We start from the raw sequence: 21,373 nt of genomic DNA, 5'->3' as shown, positions 1-21,373 counted from the left end.
GCTCACATTTTACGTGTTAGATGTCTCTTGGTGTGCTTGAGAATCATCTGGGGAGCACGTGAAAACAATTTCCTGAGCCCAACATTTTGTGAATGTTCAAGTAGGGCCCAGAGATCTAAAATTTAACATCCCAGTACTTTTGATATAGATAGCCTATGGATACTATTGTTAAGAATCGCTACTCTATATAAATGTTTTAGATAAATTCTATGAACAGACTTAATTTGCTAGGATAATAGCCAATTTTAAGAGAATATAAATATCAGCACTCCTTACGGCCCACTTTTAGAGGCCCTCATACTACCAACTCAAGGTACATTATAAAGTCACCAATTAAAGTCCTATGGTGATAGGTGCTAAATAAGTAGATGAATGAAATGACCAATCTAGAAGGAACTGCAAGCTATTTATGGAAAAATCTGAACATGTTAAGATTGCAAATCAATGAGTAAAAGGAGTAAATGTGCTGGGGTAAACTATCTAGCCCTTTATTTAAGGGAAAAGTTCCACTCTGGCTCAGACCAAAATAAAAATGGAACAAATTAAAGCCTAACGAGAAAAATGAGCAAATATTTAGATTTTGGCAAGAAGGACTTTGGAAGGATGATGCGAAAGCCAGAAAGATGTAGGAAAATATTCATAAATTCAACTACAACATAGGACTTTAAAATTTATCATAAAACACCATCTGCAAAGTCCAACTGGAGAAGGGAATGAACACGACAGAATTCATACTATTACCCAGTTTTTTAAAATGCAAGTGCACTAACGGAAGTTGGGCACAGAAAACAAAATCACAAAATAAATGACATGAAAAGCTGCTCACTGTGGCCAGTAACCAAAGAGATGCAAATAAAATAATTCAGCATTACTATGACCAGATAATCATCCTTAAAAATGAGACACTCACAGGATGTGTGTGGCAACAGGAAGATGTCATGTGGATACAGACTCGCCCCACCTATCTGCAGGGCAGCAGGTACTCGGACTCTTGCCCTAACAAATTCATCTTATAAGTGATCTTTATAGTAGAGCTATAAAGAACGAAGGTGAAATGCGACGGACCCAGTTGGTCAGCTAGTTACCCACAGTGGTATGCCAAGTTAAATAAATCATTTTCATAAAATGAAAGACAACAGTCTGTCTGGAATAATATCCCCATAATATTATCTGGTTTTCTTCTCTTTACTGTGTCCTGTTCATTCTTTTCCTTTAATGTTAATTGAGGGCCTTTTCTGTGGAAAATTCCATTTAAGCTTTCTCTATACAGTAAACTAGTAAACTATCATGAAGATGCAGAAAAAAATTCCAGAAGGTGGGGAGGGAGAAAAATGGAGCTTTGAAGGTTGATTTTTAGTTCATTACAAATTCTGGGGTTGGTAGGTGTGCTAGTGAGACTTCCATTACTGTTATTAAATACCTCAGATAGTCAACTTGTGAGAAACAAAGACTTATTGTGGCTGTTTCAGTCCACAGCTGCTGGACTCCATTGCTTTTGGACTCAGGGTAATGTAGGACTTCATGGCAGAAGAGCCTGGTGGAGCAAGCTCCTCACCTCAGAGCCAGAAATCAGAGGAGCCGTCCAGTTCCCAGGACTTGGTTCAAGGGCACACCACGAAGACCCAACTTCCTCCCACTAGGGCCCCTACATCAGTGTTTCTCCCAACAGTACCATGGCTGGTGACAACGCCTTTAGCACACAGGCCTTTATGGAACGTTTAGGATCCCAACCATTAGTCACTTTCTTCATCTGCTTGGTCGGTGGCATCATTGGGACTCTGCTGGACCACCCTCCCTGAGCCATCCTAAAGACATCCAGAGGGATGCTTTGCACCTTTCTGTACCCCTGCCTCAAGCTGCAGCAACAGCTGCAGGTGGAACTGTGAGTCTGAAGGACACCTCAGCCCACATCTCTACATCCTGAGGCAGGAATGGCAGCTTCCCCAGAATGACTCCCCTCTCGAAGACTCCCTGCAAGCACGCAGATACAAAAGTGTATGCAATTTGGGGCAAACACATTCACAAATACACAAGTGATATTGGTTACAGTAGAATTGATCAGGAGCAAAAGTGCCCAGAGCAGCAAAAAAGAGGGAGGAGCTGCCAGCTCAGCATTCCAAGCCACAGATTTCTGGGTGTATGTCCAGAGGGAAGTGGGGGGGGGGCTTAAGAACAAAGTGTTTTGCTGTTGAAGGGATCTGAATCGAACACTGCCACTTCACTGCTCATTGTGGCGTCAGAGATGCTTGCCGAGTATCTGACCACTGCAACCTGGAAGAGGAGCAATACCACAGAGACCTGTCACTCTTGTGTTCTACAAAAGCACAGGGGCAGCATGCCCGAAGCAGAGGTGCTGGCCCTTGCACTGGAAGCTGAGTGGAGACTCAGTACAGCTGCAAATACCTGTTTTTAATTTTTCAAACTATTTTTAATCAAAATGTCTGTACGTATCAAAGAGATGAAGACTTACATTCCTGTCCAATCCCACAAATGTCAAGCAAAGCAGGCTTGGCTACACCAAGGCACAGGTGGAGGACATTCCTCTCTGTAAAGCTCATCTGCTTCTTGCTTCCTCTCAGAACTCACGAGCAGTCAGGGTTTTGCACTAAGAGGGACCATCAAGGTCACAAACTCAGGTGACTGCATCACTGTGGTGTGCCCATTTTAAGTCCTTTGGGTATACACCGAGGAATGGGATAACTGGGTCAAATGGTGGTTTCCGTTCCAAGTTTTTTCCATACTGCTTTCCAGTGGTTGCACCATGTGCAGTCCCATCAGCAATGTAGGAGTATCTCTCCCACCATATCCTCACCAACCTTTATTTATAGCAGCTTAATTCACAATAACCAAGCTATGGAACCAACCTAGTTGCCCTGCAGTAGGTTAATGGATAAATGTGATATCTGTACCCAGTGGAATAACTCAACCAGTAAGAATGAAATTTGGGGGGCTGCGGCTATAGCTCAGTGGTAGCGTGCTTGCCTAGCATGTGTGAGGCACTGGTTTGATTCTCAGCACCATATAACAAATTAATAAACAAAGTATTGTGTGGCCCTCTACAATTAAAAATATTTTTTAAAGATGAAATTGTCATTTGCCAATAAACAGATGGAACTAGAAACTATCATGCTAACTGAAATAACAATCCCCAAAAACCAAAGGCCAAATATTCTGTGATGTGGAACTAACTCATAAGGGAGAGGGAGTGAAGAATAGAAGTTCACAGGATTAGACAAAGGGGAATGAAAGGAGAGGTATGGGATTAGGAAAGACAGTAAAATGAGTTAGATTTGACTTTCCTATGTTCATATATGAATACATGATCAGTGTAATTCCAAATCATGCACAACCCCAAGAATGGGAAGTTATACTCCAGGTATGTATAATAGTATGTCAACATATACTGCATGTATATCTAAAAAGAATTTTTAAAATATTTTTTAGTTTGTTTTTTTTTTTTTTTAATTTTTATGTGGTGCTGAGGATTGAACCTAGTGCCTCACACATGCCAGGCGAGTGCACTACCACTTGAGCCATATCCCGAGCCCCTCTAAAAAGAATTTTTAAGAATGAAATTAGGATGTTATATACCATATATGTATACTATGTCAAAATACACTGTCATGTATACCTAAAGATTTAAGGAAAAAAGTCAGGTGAAAACAATTTTAAAAGCAAATCATGGAGATGGGGGGAGAGTTTTCCCAGCCACTAGAGGGCAGGGAGCTACTTGTGAGGGAGGCGGGGCCAGGAGAGAGCTGACCTGCACAGGGTTCTACTACCAGCCAGGTGTCAGGACACCACACGTCTCCAAGGTCAGCATCTGCCAACATATCAGATCCACTTTAGCAGCAGAATCCCAGGCAGAGGGCTAGCTCGCACTATCATAGCTCAGGGAGGAAAAGGTAGAGGCCCATCCTTATCCCCAATAGGTTACCATCTTACTGGCTATAACACAAAACATCCTGTATTATTTGCAAGATGGTACAAGCCTGTTTCGAGTCCACTATGTACAAAGCACCCAGAGTAGTTAAAGTCATCGGGAATAGAATGGTGGCTTCCAGGGACTGCAGTCAAGAATAGGGAGATTGGAAAGTTAGCATTGAATGAGGACAGTGTTTTGCAAGATGAAAAGAGGTCTGGAGAAGGATCGTGGGATGGCTGCACAACATTGTGCGTGTCCCTCAACTATACACTTAATGGTTAACATGGTAAGTTTTATGTTAAGTATGTTTTTATTATGGCAATCATGAAGGATCAGAAGTGGGGGAAATCATCTTGGAACAGTGAGCAGCCCAGATACCTTGAAAGTAGAGGGGACAGATTGGCAGTAAGGTCCTGCCCTAAGGTAGAGTTAGGAAAATCAGATTCTCTGCAAGAAAGTTTTAACTCTTCGCTTCAGCAATGAAAGAGACTTTGGCCTTCGGGGGTTAGGGGCAAAGACTGAGGTGGCTATTCCACCAGCTTGGTGTTAGAGAATGGCTCCAGCTTCAGAGGGGGGCGGGGGGCGTGCTTCAAATGCTCACCCAGTCATGCTACTCTGGACTCCTTCTGGTACACAGCACCTGGGTCACTCCCAATGACACCCAGAGCCAGTTAGGGCAGCCCATGAGTAACCTGGACAGACTCAGACACTCAGAGCCCATTATTTCTGGTGCACTACTTATTTTCAGCCCCAGGCTTCCTGTCAATTCCACACTGACCAGCCTCAAAGCCAGAGAGGGAAGAGATGGACCCTAGACAGCTGCCAAGATTAGTCATGCAGGGCCAAATCCAAGTGTAGCAGAGGGGCAAGCATCTGCTCTGTTTTAGCAACACAGCAGATCATTCCTCACTACCTCCGTACAACTTTTAAAAACACCCACCCACTTGAAAACATCAACTGAAATGAAATCTGTTGGAGTAGAAGACACTATTCATGTGGGTGGACTCATTTTGTTTCAGGCAGAGGGTGGGAAGTTTTTCAAATGGTAAACAGGATTCCATCTGCTGGGAGTTGATTCTCACCTGAAAACCTTGGAGGGGGCTAGCAAAGCCTGCCTGTCAGCAAGAGCAAGGTGTGGGTGGGGGACCTTGGTGTTGATACTTCCTAACCAACTCACCGTTCTGCCCTAGTTTTACTAAGTCACACACCCAATTATATTAACACAAAACAGCAGTAGGAGAATGTTCAAGATGGGACACTGTTCAATGGGCAGGTTCATCACCAACCATCTAGAAAGGTGGGCAAGACCGAAGAGCTTGAAAGAGTGACAAACAGCAACAGTAAATAATGCAGGCTTCAGGACATGGTTCAGACTTTCTAATGCTGTTGGAGTTTAGAGAGGCACTGATCACACCAATCCAAACCTTGCCTACAAGCAATGCCCACCCTGCAGCCCAAGGATCCACCCCAGAAAACAATCTCGACTCTCCCTGCACCTTTGCTAACAATCGGTTTCTCTCCTGGTCCCTGCCATTGTACAAGCTGCATGAACTGCTGCCTCTATCCTCAGTCTGAAGCTACCTGTCCCCTTTCCCCACTGGGTCCTAGAGGCACTGACTTCCTTTCCTTCCCTTGCACACATCCAAAATGAACTTAGTTCTTAGGAATTTGGCAGACCCCACTGCTCTGTGGCACACTCTCCTCTGAGCCTGCACACCCCAACTCTCCAGTGGCTCCTTCTGCAGTCCTCAAGAAGCTGGACCTCCGAGCACCTTCACCCCAGCTGGCTAAGCCTCCCTCCCATACCTCACTCCCGGATCTACTGCATTTCTGCCTCACCTCTATTGCTTGTTCACTGTCACCTCCAGCACTGCGATCCCCAAAATGTGGGGTCACAACTGTCCCCCCATGCACCTGCCTGGCCCCAGTGCTCATTCTGAGCACTAGTATGTGTGGAATGCACGAATCAGAGGTAGCCAATGGCTCCTGGAAAAGGAGACTGAATGGAAGCTTTCAGGAGGAGAGTTTTAGAGTTAATACCTCCATCTCCTTTTGACGACAACCTGAAAGTTAATCAAAACAATGCATCCAACACATATGGAGACCCTTCCTGCCAGGCACTACCCTGAAGTGTACCTGTTACATCTTACCCCATGTTATTCTCAGAACTAGCTCTAGACAAACCATCATCCTGTTCTCCAGGGAGAACAATAGGCACAGAACTGCTAACATGTCCAGGATCACAAAGCCAGTGATGGCTGAGGCTGAATCCACCCAGACTGCACTGCAACCCACACTCCTGCCACCTTACTTGCAAGGGCCCTCGTGAGCGTCCTCTTCCCTCTCCTCCCCACAGAGAGGCCTCCATTGCCCTCACTCCACTTAAGATGCTTGCCTCAGCCACAAGTGCTCATAGCTATTAACCCCAATGGGCACTTATGTGACACGCCCAGGGCAGCCCTGGGGTTAGGACTTTGAGATGCATTGCCATCAACGAGAAGAATCCAAGGACTCAGAAGTTCCAATGGCTAGGAGAAAGCCAAGCCCACAAGGTACCACCAAGTCCTGATCAGCACAGGCCTTGGCTTCCCACACCCAGCGCCAGCACTTACAGTCTCATCTTCCAGTTTGAGCTGGAGGCTCTTCTCACCCTCTTTGTAGTCCTTGGTTAATTCAGCTGAGCGCCACACTTCATCTGGGTCAGGGATCCAGACCCTTGTGTACTGAAAGATGAGAGAGGAAAAAGTTCAGATACAAGGTGAAGTATGCAGGGTCCTAAACATGTGTCATTACCTAGGAGGGGCCACTACTTCTAAAGCCATCTATCATTCATTTCTGATATTACAAAGAAATCCACAAATTCCCATTTGGGAAACCTAGCCGATATTCTGCATTCAGGGATAAAGCCACTTTCCCGAACAACAGGTCAACCAAAACATGCTTCAGCATCCCAAGTTGCCACTTTGTGGCTTATACAATGCAAAAATCAAACATGCCCCAAAACCCTCATTCAACCTACCCCAGACACTATCCTAACCTTGTTTAACCTGGCCAACCCCTGGCAGGAGACAGCACGGCCCTTCCAGCCAAGTGGTGACACCTGGAGCAAACTCCACCAACTTGCCCAGTGAGTCTCAACTTGGCATTCTCAGCCCCGGCTGCTCACAGAATCACCCGGCTTCATATCAATGTTTATAGAAGCACAATTCACAGTAGGTAAATGGTGCAATCAACCCAGATGCCCTTCAGTAGGTGAATGGATAGAGAAACTGGTACACACAATGGAATATTACTCAGCAATGAGAATAAAATCATGGTATTTGCAGGTAAATGGATGGAGTTGGAGACTAATGCTAAGTGAAGTAAGCCAATCCCAACAAACTGAAGGCTGAATGTTTTCTGACAATGAGGATACTGACTCATAATGGGGATGGGGGCGGAGGGGAGCATGGGAGGAATAGATGAACTCTAGATAGAGCAAAGGGGAGGGAGAAGGGTGGGGGGTTAGGGGGTAGCAAAGACAGAGGGTAATGATGTCCGATTCCAAAGTACAGATATGAAGACATGTATGGTGCGACTACTTTGGGTACAACCAGAGAACTGTGAAGAATTGTGCTCTGTAAGCGTAATATGAATTGAATTGCATCATATGTAACAAATTAAAATAAATAAATCACCTGGCTTCAAGAACATGAGTCCTGGTCCGGCCAATCACCAGGAGTGACAAAAGCTCCCGAGAGCACCCCATGTAGCACTAAATGGCAGCATCTTGATCTACTGGTGTCACCCCTAGCCCCACCCTCCACACAGCTGCCAGACTGATTCAAGTTCTCTTCTCACAGGTAAGCAGTTTCCATGGGGTGTCTTTGCTTCAGAAGCTGTGTCCATAGAGACGTAGTTTTCTTGCCACAGAATATTCTTAGAAAACTAGAAACAAGTGGCTCTTAACTAGCAGGTCAGCCAGAACGTGTGCTTGGGTCAGCACAGTCCACACCTCACTAGTGGAGTGACAACTCCAAGCCCTGTGGCCAGGCAGCTGCCCGCACATTAGCAGCCAGCTGGCTTTACTTAGGTCCCGCCTCCTCCCAACCACTGCAAGATTATTTTTCTCCAGGTGGTCACTGGGCTTTTTAAGAATAAGACCCTGACCCCTACTAAATTTCTATTTCATTACTAAGCAGGAAAGTCCTACAGTAATAGAATCAAACTTATCCATGAGAAAGCAAACATCCACCAGTTTTCATGCTTCACATCGCAATTCAGGTAGGGAGCCAAAATCATTCATTCTGTTACCACAAAGAAATCCACAGAATGTTTACTTCCGCCCTGCCTCCTGAGCCTGCCTTGTAAGACAATATTATTCTATCTTTATAGAAAGATAACATTTTGAAACAAAGATCTGTATAGTTATAGTACCCGAGAGCTTCTGAGTATTAAGAATCTTCAGGGTAAACTTTGAGCATTTTCCAACCTTACCTGTGAACATCCCTTCTCCATTGTCTGAGGCCACCATCCACCCAGCAGCTATGACCTGCAAGATCCTATCCCTAAGCTTTAGATGAGTGGTCCTATTCCTCAGCCTCAGTACAGTTCTCTAGTCACTATGCTGAGGTATACTCCTGGGACTTCCCCTCCAGTCAGCACATCCAAGAAATTTTACCTGAAATAGCCTCAGTGTAAATGGTGTCCCAATGGCTCAAGACAGGGAAACAACTAAGAAGAATAAAAGCAATCCCAACAGGAAGCAAATGGATGTACTGAGGCCGGAGGCTCAGCCCAGCTCAGCTCAGCTGGGAACTTGTGTGCCACACTCTCACTGCATAAGTGGTCATAGCCAGAACGGGAATAAGTCACTCCTGACTCCCTCTGTTAAGTTCTCACCCTGGGTGAGTTCAATTATCTTTATACTTACATAAAAATGACTTTCAGTAGACCAAAAGCCATGGGTAGGTGGAAAGTTTCTGAATTTCCCACACTGTAGTGCTACTTTATTTAGCTCTCTGCTCCATGCAAGGACCTCAGTCAGCATCACTACCACCTGGGAGCATGTTGGAAGTGCAGGACCTCGGCTTCCATCTAGACCCACCACCCGGCCACTCAGAAAGGTGTGCTGACCTCCATCAGAACTCACATGCCTGTACTCAGGTCTGCTCCTGCAGCACCAGCTCACTTCCCTTTGTAAAAGGGTCAGCAAACTATCTGCAGGCCGAATCTGGCACCGGGTCTACTTTTGTATAGTACATGAATTAAACTTTAGAACTTTTAAATGGTTGAAAAAAAATTAAGAGATCAATGTTCACATAATGTGGAAAAAAATATGTAAAGTCAAGTTTTGTCATCTATAAAGTAAAACTGGAATACGTCTATAACCATTTATGCATTATCCATGGCTACTTTCAGACTTTAATGATACTGTTCAAAACACTCCTATGTCTCAAAGCCTAGTAGACTCATTACCTGGCCCTTCACAGAAAGGTTGCCAACTTCTATCCTTATTCTTGCTGGTTTAGGGCCAGGATCCCTTCTTCCCCTGTTCAGAGAGTCCAGCACCAGCACCATCCCCAGAGCCAGCTCCCCAGTGAGCTGACACAGTATGGCCCTCTCCGATTAGCTGTATCTGATTTTGCCATCATTTGTCCTCACATCAGTCTCACATAATTACTGTGAAATTTCAGGCATACTATTGACCATCTTTGCATCCTTGAGATCTAGCACCTCCTTAGCATAGAGGTGATGCTCACTACACATTCACTGAGCACAGGACATCAACAGAATGTGTGCCCTTATGGGACACTTAGTTTATACAGAAATACATTGTGGTAAGCACCATGTAATCAAAGTACAAACATGGAAATGCATCCCCTAATTTCAGAACGTATCATCTACTTGGGTCAATAATTCACATAAAAATATACTCTAGTAGGGTGTCATGAACAATTCTGGAGAAGAGCAGTGGCTACTTAGTGGAGGGAGAGAGAGCATAAGCAACAAGGTAATGCCAACTTAAAGTTGGATGCCCACATGCCCTCTAACTTTTATAAGGATGTAGGATACACAGAGCTGATCAAGCCAGTTTTAGATTCAAAGCTAGTCCCCACTTGGCACCTGGAAGTGTGTGGATGTTGTCATACATATGTCAAGCTCCACAGTAACACATGTGGGCATGCATTACAGTAACAGGTGCTCGCTGTTAAAATAGAGCGTCTACATCAGTCTGGTTTGAGGGTGCAGGATGGCTGGCCTCCCCTCTGCTTCTTCCTCATTTTTTACCCTCCTCCATAGATTCTCAGTCTCAGGCTCTTATGAATTACTGAGCAAGACTATTTATCCAATGTCACATTTACCACACATGATGAGCAACTTACAGGACAGCTAAGGATGGTTTAACATAATCAAATTTTTTATATTGGCTTGGCAAACAACGTCCAACCACTTGGTCACCCCCACATTGTCTCACATTGAGCAAGATGCATGGCCCCTGCAATCCAGCCCTAAGTGGTAGAGGGTCAGTGCATAATAAATGGCCAAGGAAACAAACTAGGAGGGAAAGAGGCCAGTGTGCAACTGTGATGGCTTCAGGAAGGAAGACAGATGAGTTCTGAGCTTCCAAAAGGATTTGCTGAGAGCCATAGCCAAGTCGCAATGACGCATGGCATTTTTGCCAGAATGGAATGGTTGAGAGGTGATGCCAGCAAGCCATTGAGATGATAATGGTTATGTTAAGCTGTGTATTCAATTGCATATTAGACCCCTGCTGTCCGCCTTGGGTGCTACTTTGGAGTTCTCCGGGTATTCCCGGAGAGTTCCCATTGGTTGGTGTGTGGTGTGTCCTGGGAGAAGGCCGCATGGGTGGCGCTAGGGGAAAAGCGCGAGTGCAGTGCCAGTGAGAGTTGAAATAAAGTAGCTGCTGTTTGAACCTACAAGGCTTTGTGGTGGCTCGGTTATTCATGCCCAGCCAGATTGCGGCAAGGATTTGGAAGCGGGTGGGTTTCCTCTGGGATGATGAGATGCCCAGGCCTACAGATGTGGTGGCCCGTGCAGCACTGAGCAATACGAGTGCCACTGAATTGTTTACTCTAACTTCAGTTGTTTTTACCTTCTGCAAATTTCCCCCAAAATGCCACACAGCTGTGGTCACTGTGCTGGAGTCTCATCTGTGATGTAGCAGTAGGTCAATATATTTCCACAGAAGGCTATCATCCTAAACATATGGAAATTCTCTACAACCAAGGTTCTGAGTTGCCCCTCAATAGCTTTTCACCTCCAAGGAATTCCTCCTGTCCATGACTCTCCCCTCGACCAGCCTTACTCCATGGCAGCACACTGAGAAGGTAAATCTCCCCACATAACCCGATTACAATGCCACACGATTTGCTCTTAACGATGCTAAGTTCTACCATATCCAAGTCAAAATAGCAAGCCTGACCTCATCACTGAAGAGGCAGTTGTGATTTTGGAAAGAGCCCAATATTTTGTCTACAGAAGGCAGATATATACATCAGATACATTAGGACTGAGCTGTTCTCCAGACCCGTAGTTCATTTCTCTGCAGAGTTAGCTGGAGCCAGTGGCTTCCTGTGACAAAAGCTCAAACTGTACCCGAGAATCACCTGGGGAGCTTTCATCAATTCCCATGCCAGGCAACACCCCATGCATCAGGCTCTGAGGGCAGGAACCCAGCAGTGTTTTTAAAGCTTCCCATGAGTCTCCTGTGCAAGCAAATCAAGAACTAGTAGTGCATGTGGAGTGGCCGATTTGAAGGGTCACCGCAGCCCATTATGTGCCCATCAGCTTGTGGATTCTTTTCAGGAGCTAAAGCACTCCTAAGAGCCCCATTAAAGTGTACATAGTGTCCAAAAGAGCACCTCACTGACCCATTTATACGAACTTTCACACAGTCCAGCACTGGTTTTGTACACGGTCAGAACTCCTTTGGTGAGAATCCTAATCACTTATTAGCTTAAGTTGATGCACAGTCTCAGCCTCAGTTTCCTCAGTTGAACAACAGACTAAAAATTATACCAACCTTATGATGTGTTCTCAGAATTGAGCCCATAGTACAGTGTACATCAGGTGATGATGGTACGTGTTGCACTGTCCAGAAAGCAGGAGGCTGATGGGACTGGGATCAGAAGATGAGCCCCAGGTGTTCCACGGTACTGGAATTCTTTTGATATCCTGCAGGTCGTAGTGCTTAGGTAGCTACGTCTATCAAATTCAACAGCTGGATTTAGCCCTCCTCATTGCAGAAACTAAGAAGTTGTTCTCAATGCTGGCTGGCACATAAGAATTATCTGCAGATCTTTACAACACAGAAGCACCTACACCCAGGTCCCACATTTCAACAATTGAGAGATCAAATCTCTGGGAGTAGAATCAGGGCACTCTATTTCAACCTAAACAAAACCTTCCAAGTGATCAATGTGCTGTCCTAATTAAAACCACTATTTCCGGTGAAACTTAGAGCCAAGGTGGAACTTGGGGGAAAATACAGGCATCTGAAACATCCACACTCTGGAATTGTCCATGCCGCCTCCATAACCTTACACCAACACAAGTAAAATTGAAAGGAATAAAATATTTGACATAACTAAAACCAAGTTAAGATGAACTGAGTCATCAACTCTATTTTATGGAGAAACCTGAGGGTTAAGAGTACTAACCAAGTTGCCAAGAGTAAAGTCTACCAGAACTGGGGGGAGGGGTGGACATCAGTCCAAGTCTCCCACTGTCTACCCCTCCTGAGAAATAAAGATTCTGCAGAGTATGTTTTATGTAGGCACAGTGTCATGTGAATATGCATAAAATATTATCAATGCCCATTAGCAATGGCACACTCAGGTAAGCCAGCAGGTATGTTCAGTGCTAAGCGTAAGTCAGACTGAAGAATTAGGTGCAATGAAACCTGGGCGTGAAGCAAGGCAATGTGCCTCGAGTTCCCCAGGAAGGGACAAGACCCTAACTTGGTGGCTAACCATATCTGCCTGTACATTCCTCCCTGTGTTTAGGGGGCTTGCTGGGCTTCTACCAAAGGAGACAGAGAAGACAGATGAGCCGGGTGTAAGGTGTTCATCCCAACACTTGTTAGCAGGTGAGGTTCTATGCTTCTGAAGCTCAACTTCCTTATCTGGAGAGTGGGGGCAAGTATCTTCCGTACCAGAGTTATTAGGAGCAAATAATGCCACTACAGCATTTAGCAGTATTTTGTGATCAGTAGTTATTGCCAGCTGGTAGGACCTTTAGCCCCAGGAATAATATGTGAAGAATTCCCTCTAGGAGGGTGCAGATACAAACAGATAGTCAACAGAGCCACATGCAAAGTGTCATGGGAACACCCACGCCCTACGCTTCCAAGGCACTCCCAAGTTACTTAACTCCTCCTCCAGCAAGCCAAGGTTCTTAGGGTCCCCTGTTCATTCATTCTCATTAAAAGCTGACAGAACTTACTATTACCTACCCTTTTCCCTGGATGTTCTTCACTGGTAAGCCCCTATAATTTATAGCCAGAGGAATTCTATGCTGTTTGTCCATAGCCCACCAACTAACAGAAAACTCATGCACGATTCCTAAGCCAGTCACGGGGATCCCTGAGGCCCAAGACAGAACACTCCTGATCTTGCTCTATGTTGTATGTTCTTTCTTACACGAACATGAACCACACTAACATTACAACAGCAAAAAGCCTCAACACCCTTGGGGTAAAGGGGATGGGAGAGAAAAAAGTTTCATTCCAATGTGTTAACTATGTAGTTAAACAGCAAGATTATAAAATCTAGTACTTCCTCTCCAGATATCAGAAGGAAAATCCATCTATATGTATCCAGAACTACTAGTCGTATTTTTGGTATGTGCCCTTACATGCTTATGAAATCATTCTCAAACCATGCCATGAGAAAAATCTCACTTATCTGATATCACTGTCACATTCTATCTTAATCTGCATCTTATGTCTGTATTTGAAAACAAAGAACTGATTCTCCTACGACAAAATCTCTCAAATACTCACTGAGCACCTCCACATGACAGGTGCCATATGAGATGCTGGAGAACAGTGAAGCAAAGACATTTCCCTATCTTTAGGGGCCTTAGCCACATTACACAATGCATCTACTGCAGCAGTATTAACTGCTTCAACAGCACTGACCTAACCTAGTCTGGGTCAGCAGGGTTGCTGAAGAGGTAAGGTTCAAGCTAAGCCCTAGATGGATAAGGAGCTGCCTGGGAAAGGTAGGGAGAAAGGGGGCTTCTAGGCTAAAAAAATACCTGTGGCAGGAAGGAGAAGGGCTCACCAAGGAACTGAAAGGCAGTCAGTGTTGGGGGTACATAGAACAGGAGGGGAAAGGGCTCAAAACCAAACTGAGCAGTTCAGGGGCCAGGTTTAGTAGGTTCTTGTGAGGGATCACATTAGATTTTTGGACCTGGTCCAACTGCATAATTAATAGACCCATATTTACAGCTTATGTGTATGGAAAAAGAACGCTCAGTACAATAGTATAGGATCCCTTTGTACTCAAGTAAGAAAGCCAAGGATATCATTTCTCATCTTACTCTCAAACTGTAAAATGCTCAATTTCCATTCCCTCCACACTTTAGAACGATACCTATACAGCTTTTGAATCCTCCTTTATTCAGTTGAGGATGAAATAAGACAAATAAGTCTCCCAACTTCTTTCCAGTGAATTCTACAATGCCGAGCTTGGTCAGAATTCCAAAAATTTAACACCAAGAATGAGGAGGAAACCTTCAGCCCGTGTACACTGGTGAGAGGCTCAATAACTGCATCCGAAACCCTCGGGCCTCCAGGGAAGGGAAAAATGCTCCAGAACCAACACACATGTGCCTCGAGTTGCAACCATGAACTGGTTGCGACTTTAGAGCTAGGAATTTAAATGGGCATTTTCTGTGTGACAACTGCCCAAGAACCTTAAGATGCCCCGGATCTCCATGGTGATTTTGAGAGGAATTACTAAACAAGCATTATCAATAATGCAGCCTGCCTCCTGGAACTCATTCTCCAGAGAGTTCTACCCAGTGCTGACATATAGAGCAGCTGGGTAGCTAGACTTCCTAGGATGACCACAACTACCTCCAACTCCTCCATGTTAAGTGCAAGAGACATACTTTCACAGTTAAATGTTCCCTCCCATCCAGCTGAAAATGGGTTTGCAGCTTTAAAGACTGCTGATTTGATCCTTCATAGTCCTAACAAAAAGACTCAGTTTAGAGAAAGCATGAAGACAGTTGAGGTTATTATACAACAAACTGCATTTATTCTCTAATGGATTGGGGGAGGAGACTAGAATTATTCACTGAGGACAAAGTGACTCATCTTAAAACTTTTTCCAGAAAAAAAAAAAAAAAAAATCACAGTAACCGTGCCCCCACCACACACACACACTGGAGAAGCTGAGTAGTAAATGAAGGGACCAATGGATTTTCCGGTTCTGTGTGCACACAATGAGCTACTGCTGGGCCCAATTATAGTTCTCACAGCGGAAGTCTGTGCCTGCTGCCTTCCTTCAGCTCACCTGAGCACTAACACCCAGTCGGCTGAGCATGCTGCTCTTAGAGGCTGTTGTCCAGGGTGCAAGCTACACTGCCACTAGTGGAAACGGAGACCCACGGGGACAGGCACCAAAGCAGCACTCTGGTCTTATGGGCGCTCTTCTCCTTACCACATACACCACAGAAGTTCATGTATAAACTTTTAGGCTTCAAGCATTTTAAATCCAGAAGCCCAAACTCTGGGGCAGCATGAATAAGCCCTACTCCAACAAAAACTCTCCCTGCTACGTAGATGCCTCACGCACGGGACAGCCATGAGCTTATGGTGAATGTATTAGTAGATTAATGGAGACTACTGCAGTAGTCGGGTATCCCTATTAAGCCCACATCCCAGGACTTAAAATAGTTGAACACACCGGCTGCTGCATTTTTCTTCTGGACACAACCCGAGTAACAACCATATTCTCTCCGGTTCCACGTAAGGGTTACAATACAGCTCTTCCATTCCCCCAGGTTCCAGGACCTTCCTGGAGTTCCAGAACACACAGATCAGAGCTTGGGTAAATACCACACAGAACTGACCTAGACTCCAACTAAGCGATCCATAGTCCCCACCTTAAATAACAGAAAACATACAGAAAAAAATAAAAGCAATCACCATGGTTCTGGACACAAGGATGAGCCACATTTCTTTCCAGAATGTGAAGTTGAAAATGTCAAGCAAACAGCAATCGTGTCTTGGTGTGGCAGAAGTGTGGGTCCGGTACTCAGGCATTCAAATTGCAGAACTTCCTTGGATACATCCTTCACATTCTCTCAGCATGAGCTATCCCAATCAGTAGGTTGAACAGAACACTGTAGGCACATTTACAATTCACTACCCAATCACCTTCCTGTTCCCAAGTAAGAGTGAGTTGTTCATGGTAGAATCTTAGTATCTACCTCGAAAACACCTATGAAAAGGCTCAGGTTTATGGCTCAGTGGAGATCCTTAGTTCAGTGGTTTTCAGGGAAATGTGGTTGCATCTTTTTTAACCAGTGAGTGTTCCCAGAGAAGCAGGTCCTAGCTTAAGAGAAGGCTACTCTCTGGAGTCCACGAAGTATCCTAAGAACTCGTAGGAAATGGAAAAAAAAAAAAAAAGATTCCCGATTAAAAATAACCACTGCATGTTTACAGTAGACCACTTATTGGCCATCCCTTGTCCTGAGGTACCCACCCTCTGGTGGTGTTTAACATACTACTTTCATATTTTGGTTAATTCTCTGGAGTCTGTTTTCACTGCTGACTTAAGGACAGAGAGCAGCACCATGTTGTGACCATCACAACTCAGCCTTGATGTCAATCATCAAAACACCTGCACACATTTCCCTCTCACATTCAAGAACTAAGTGGGGTGGGTGGGTGGGTGCAGGGCTACTGTTGTCAGGAGGGTAGGCTTGATGATGCACAGGACAATCCCCACAGAAAGCTATCTGGCCCATTAGTAACAATCCCCAAGTTGAGAAACTTTAGATCTTTTTTAAAAAAAAAAAAAAAAAAAAAAAAAACCCACAAACATCGTTGTTCACAGTTGCCATTCCTTTACTTCAGTTGACCCCTTACGAGATAAAATTTATACTGGACTCTTCACAACCTGGTACAAGTGACTCTTTGGATCACATCCCTCCCCCACCCCTGTGCCCACTATTCCTTACTCCAGCCGCATTAGGCCGCTTATCAAATAGCTGAAGAATCTTGTCTGCACCCTTGCTCCCATTTTTTCTTGTGCTTCAGATTTCTTCCTTTTCTCTACTGCTATACACCCTCTGAGGTCCTGCTGATGTACCACTTCCTGTCAGGCCTTTCTGTGCCATGATGGGCCCCAGCAGTCTCTTCTGTGTTTTCCCCGCAATAGCCTTGAAGTGCACTACACTCACTTGTGTAGACGATTTTTGCCCTCTGGGGCAGCAACTAACATTGTTCATCTCTGTTCCATGCTTTTGGGTAGGTCCTGGAAAGTACTTCAGTGCACACTGGCTGAACAGATGAATGCACGTACATGCACTCCAGCACTGTAAATTCTTGCTTCTCATAAGCAAGAAAGTACAGCCTCTCTTCCACCAGAAGCACTAAATATAGCGGTATCTAAATAACCCATCAGCACAGGGCTGTCACCAGCTCAAGAACATCTGGGCATGAGGACGAGCAGCTTAGTTGCCAAACCTCAGCATCGAGTCTGACGATGCTGCACTTCTCTCTGCAGAGTTAGCATAGCCATTGCTCCTGTAACTTGCAGGTTGTGTCTGTCAGAACTCCTGGCATTTCTGGGTCCTGCAGACTCTAAGTTCTGAGCAATGGGTGTATTAAGCAAATGCAGTGTTTTATGCTTCTCTCAAACTAAAGAGTCAAAAGCAGGGTTCCCAGCACGAGTCTTACAGCTACAGGGGAACATCTAGCAGTCCTTCCACTAAATCTTAGCTTCCTGTGCATTTGTGTTAACAAAGGACAAATCAACAGCTAGACCTATGGAATGCCCTGTGTCAGACACCACCCATCTTCCATCTCTGAAGACGAGCAACCCTTCAAGGCTTGGTCTAAAGGCAAACAGGAACTAGGTGCCATCGATATGCCTGACACCAAGTCCTATTAATCCCTCATGGACTCCCCTTGAAAGTTCTCCACAGGCTCTAGAAAAGAAATGGTGTCACCCCTGCCACTAACTGATGCTATGGAGGAAGGACACTGTCACGGCTCAGGCAACAAGTGGTTAGAATGCATCTGCAACTGGAGCTCCAGAACATATCCTGGATTGGTCACTTCTCCATTCACCCTGTCCATTCTGGCCTGGATCCTTTTACCTGGCCCGTTTCTTCACTTCTTACCCCAAGTACCATTTTCTCAGTAGCAGCAAGAGTGTCTTTGAAATTATGTTGCTTCTTGTTTCCCGCTTCAAATCTCCTACTGTATTAATAAAATCTAAACTGCATATCCTCCCCACCCTCCTCTCTCCCCCCAGCAGGCTCCACAGCAGGAACACCCACCTCATTTTCTTTCCTTGGGACCTTTGACTTTTAATTTTCCTCCCCATCCTCTAGAGCCTAGGGATTTCTCAGGAGGGTCTTCCTTTTTATGCAAAGCTCAGTTCAGAGGTCACCTTCCAGCTGCCATCTTAAAGTGTTTTCCTGCCATGTTTTTGGCATATATCTGAATTGATTGGGTTTATCTCCTGCCCGTCTTGTTAACTTACCTTTAAGTTCTAGACGGTGAAAGATTTTGTTCATTGTCGCATGTCCAGTGACATGGAAGAGCATCACCTAGTACATGGAAGGCATTCATTTGTGGAGAACATTATTTGAACCACAAAAGCCTGTGTGTATTACAGGTGCTTCAGTTTTGAAGAAATGGGAACATCCAACCTGCTCTTGCGCCAAGATTCAAAGTGAGGGGAGAGAGATCTCTGAATCCCAAGGGTATGGGGGCAATGACAACAGAAAATGAAGGCAGAAACCCCAAATGCACACCAACAATTCATCTACTGGTAGTGAAGAGACTAAGGGTGGTTCCTATACAGGAGTGCCATCTCTAACCCCTTCAGGTAAATTCATCATTTCCCTTCTTGGCAATACGTTGAAGAACTAACTTTTATGATCACTACCATGCTCCAGCCACCACCATCAACTATATTCTAGCCATTTTCATTTAATCCTTATAACTCCTTTAGATAGCATTGACATCCTCATTTCTAATAATAGGGCCATAGCTCATCCTTCTCTGCACAAGGCCATGCAGTAACGGCAGAACCACATTGGATCCTGGTACATACAAGGTCCTTCCTTCTCCACCCACACTATACTCTGTTTCCAGGAGGAACACAAAGCTCTAGGCCTTTAGACTCAAGAAAGTAGGTTCCCAAAAGAGGCACAGAAAACAGGAAGCCCAAATCCCATACAAGCAAGCTGTGGCCCTCAGTGGGGATCTAGGAGAGAGAAGTTTTCATGTCTAACAGGAGTTTGGAGCCAGAACTCCAGGCCAACGACTTCCAGCTCTTGACGCTCTTTCCTGCCACCACTGCCCTGTTTTAAAAGATAAATCAGTGGCAATGTTAAGCTGTACCAGTAAATGCACATCAGAAGCTGGGACATGCCAGGCTGGCAATGATCAGAAGGGCTGGGCTTCGATTCTCCAAGTGTGACTGCAAATTGCCATCTGAATCCAAAAAGGCCTCAAGGATAACCCCTGTGAACTCTCCACCGCCATCTCCTGGATGATCTCACGTTCTGAACAATTCTAATGCAGCCTCCACTGCAAGGGCAGAAAGGAAGAAAGGTTGACAAGATGTTTTCTTTATTCTCTTTTAATTGCAAGAGATGTGCTAAAGAACCACCCTTAGCCAGAGGCAGAAGTAATTCATTAGTAAGCAAAGACACTTTGGGGGAAAGTCAAGTTCCTCTCCCCTGGCTGAGGGAAGTGAAGAGAAAGTGAGCTGAATTGTAAGCTGTGCCCTTGAGGTGGCAACAAACAGGCATATGGAATTCCCTCCACACCCAACAGCCCTAAGAGGAAGGGGCAGCAGGAGTTGGAGAAGTCAAACTTGCCTAGGTAGGAGGAAGGCAAGAAGAGGAAGGAAGAGAGGAGGGAGGAGGAATAAAAGAAACAAAGGAGAACCGTATCAACTAAGCAAAAGTGTACCACCTAATGGTCACCTCCAGCTTTCCACTCCGAACTGTTAATTATGCATCAAGACTGCAAACAGCTAGTTCAGGGGTCTGTTTACTGTAATGGTAGCAGCCTTCTCCACTCAGGAACGAAGGCAAAGGTACTAAGCAACCCACCTCTTATTCCAACTGGAATCCACGTGGCTAGCCCTGTACACCAGAGGCAGAAGCACCATCCACAGACACCACAGTGCACAGGCAGCAATGCCTCCTGAGCTATTCAGAACACAGAGCTCTCCAGGACACACCGGGCATCCGTTCCTGCCCTTACCTGGCACTACTACAACACAAGAAAGAACTTGACATGAACCCAGAGATGAACCAAGGAAGACCCAGTGGTTGGTCCAACACAATTCCAAGAGTTGGCTCAGAAATGATCCCCAGAAGGCGGTGCCATCCTCCTACGCACGCCTTGAGCAGGTGTGACTTGGAACTCTACCCATCATCCTACTCAGCCACACACCTGCCACCTCCCTGACCTTCAGCAAGGGCCAGACAAGGAGGTGGAGTCTTTTCATCATTGGGGTTCTCGGTATTTCAGACTTTTCCCAACCAAGAGGAAGTAACATTAAGTGGGTGGCTTGTCAATGACTGAAAACCAGTCAGGATAGTCACACTTTGTATATAATGAAGCTGAACTAAAACTTGAGTTTTAAGAAATACCATGACATTTTCCAAGTTTTTCCTCAGTAATAGTTTTTTTTTTTTTAATATTTATTTCTTTTTTTAGTTCTCAGCGGACACAACATCTTTGTTGGTATGTGGTGCTGAGGATCAAACCCGGGCCGCACGCATGCCAGGCGAGCGAGCTACCGCTTGAGCCACATCCCCAGCCCCTCCTCAGTAATAGTTTTTAAATGTTTCCTTTTGCCATCTATAAGGATAAGCTCCTTTACAAGTGAAGGACTACTCTATGCTGTGACTGTCCTTGGTACAACAAGTTACTTCAAAAACAATGGAGGATAGTAAATTAACCCATAACAAAACTCCAACTGCTATTTATCTTGGCAAACCTAAAAAAAAAAATTCCAACTCTGGGAACCATGGTGCACACATTCAGGTTTGTGGAGTGCACCCTGGCCTTGCACATGGCCAGGGACACCTGCATCTTCACTGTACTTCGAAGTAGAACTAAGAAATCCATTTCTAAGAGTAAGCTTGTTAACGAAAAGCAGCCCTAGATCCAGCCTAGATCCAGTCACTCAACCAGTACAGCCATTTACTTTGTGCCTACCACTAAGGGCTAAC

At 45.0% G+C, this 21,373-nt stretch overlaps 1 protein-coding gene across 1 annotated transcript in view; it reads right to left on the bottom strand.

Annotated features, from left to right (window-relative positions):
• The window catches only part of Myo5b (myosin VB), a 194,518-nt gene extending 186,096 nt beyond the window's left edge, over positions 1-8,422 (bottom strand). Inside the window, exons 1-2 of the mRNA XM_077792393.1 lie at positions 8,402-8,422; positions 6,538-6,648 (exon numbers count right to left, since the gene is read on the bottom strand). Coding sequence (XP_077648519.1) covers positions 6,538-6,648; positions 8,402-8,422 — 132 coding nt within the window. The remainder of the gene's footprint in view (positions 1-6,537; positions 6,649-8,401) is intronic.
• Between the last annotated feature and the right edge of the window lie 12,951 nt (positions 8,423-21,373).

This window comes from Urocitellus parryii, chromosome 13 (assembly GCF_045843805.1).
Source record: "Urocitellus parryii isolate mUroPar1 chromosome 13, mUroPar1.hap1, whole genome shotgun sequence".
Lineage (NCBI taxonomy): Eukaryota > Metazoa > Chordata > Mammalia > Rodentia > Sciuridae > Urocitellus > Urocitellus parryii.
Note: the sequence above shows the minus strand (reverse complement) of the source record. Positions and strands in the feature narration are given on the sequence as shown.